This window comes from Herpailurus yagouaroundi, unplaced genomic scaffold (assembly GCF_014898765.1).
Source record: "Herpailurus yagouaroundi ecotype Mexico unplaced genomic scaffold, PumYag 162, whole genome shotgun sequence".
Taxonomy (NCBI): Eukaryota; Metazoa; Chordata; class Mammalia; order Carnivora; family Felidae; genus Herpailurus; species Herpailurus yagouaroundi.
Window position 1 is genome coordinate 10,790,798 of NW_024412403.1, and position 554 is coordinate 10,791,351.

General features: G+C 53.1%; 1 protein-coding gene across 1 annotated transcript in view; it reads right to left on the reverse strand.

Annotated features, from left to right (window-relative positions):
• Positions 1-248, reverse strand: part of CLIC6 (chloride intracellular channel 6) — a 43,884-nt gene extending 43,636 nt beyond the window's left edge. The window contains exon 1 of the mRNA XM_040484975.1: positions 180-248. Coding sequence (XP_040340909.1) covers positions 180-248 — 69 coding nt within the window. The remainder of the gene's footprint in view (positions 1-179) is intronic.
• Between the last annotated feature and the right edge of the window lie 306 nt (positions 249-554).

Consider the following 554-nt stretch of genomic DNA (forward strand, 5'->3'; position numbering starts at 1 on the left):
CCCCGTGTTCCGGTGGCCTGGGAGCCTGGCCAATGACAGCCTTTCCCATGGCCCTTGTGAATTTCAGTGAAAAGATCCCGGTTTTCCTGGCAGCTTGGGTGTTTTCTGTAACAGCATCAAGTTCCAGAGCCATTTAAATCACACACACCCCCAACACCACACGCTGGGCACCCGAGTACCCAATCTCCACTCTCCCCCAGGGAGCCCAGGGTTAAGTTCCTCAGCTGATATCCAATGCAGATGCCCATGTTCCACCTCAGTGTCCCCGAACAAAGGTGGTAAACCCAGAAAGCAAGAAGACAGGGAGACACCTTTCCAATTTTGCAGGACCCTCCTGAGAAGTCCCAGAGGCCCCTATAGAGAAGGAAGAGTCCGTCGAGGCACTTTGATCAGAGATGGGCTCTGTTGTGCATGAGGGAGACCCCCGTCTCAGGTATGACAAGTACAGCATCCTTGCAGTGTGGAAAGGCTAGATCCTTTACCTCTCTGGTCCCTGAAAGACTCTCTAAGAGTCTATCTTGCAGATGCTCCTAGATTTTCCAAGCCCCTGGCCA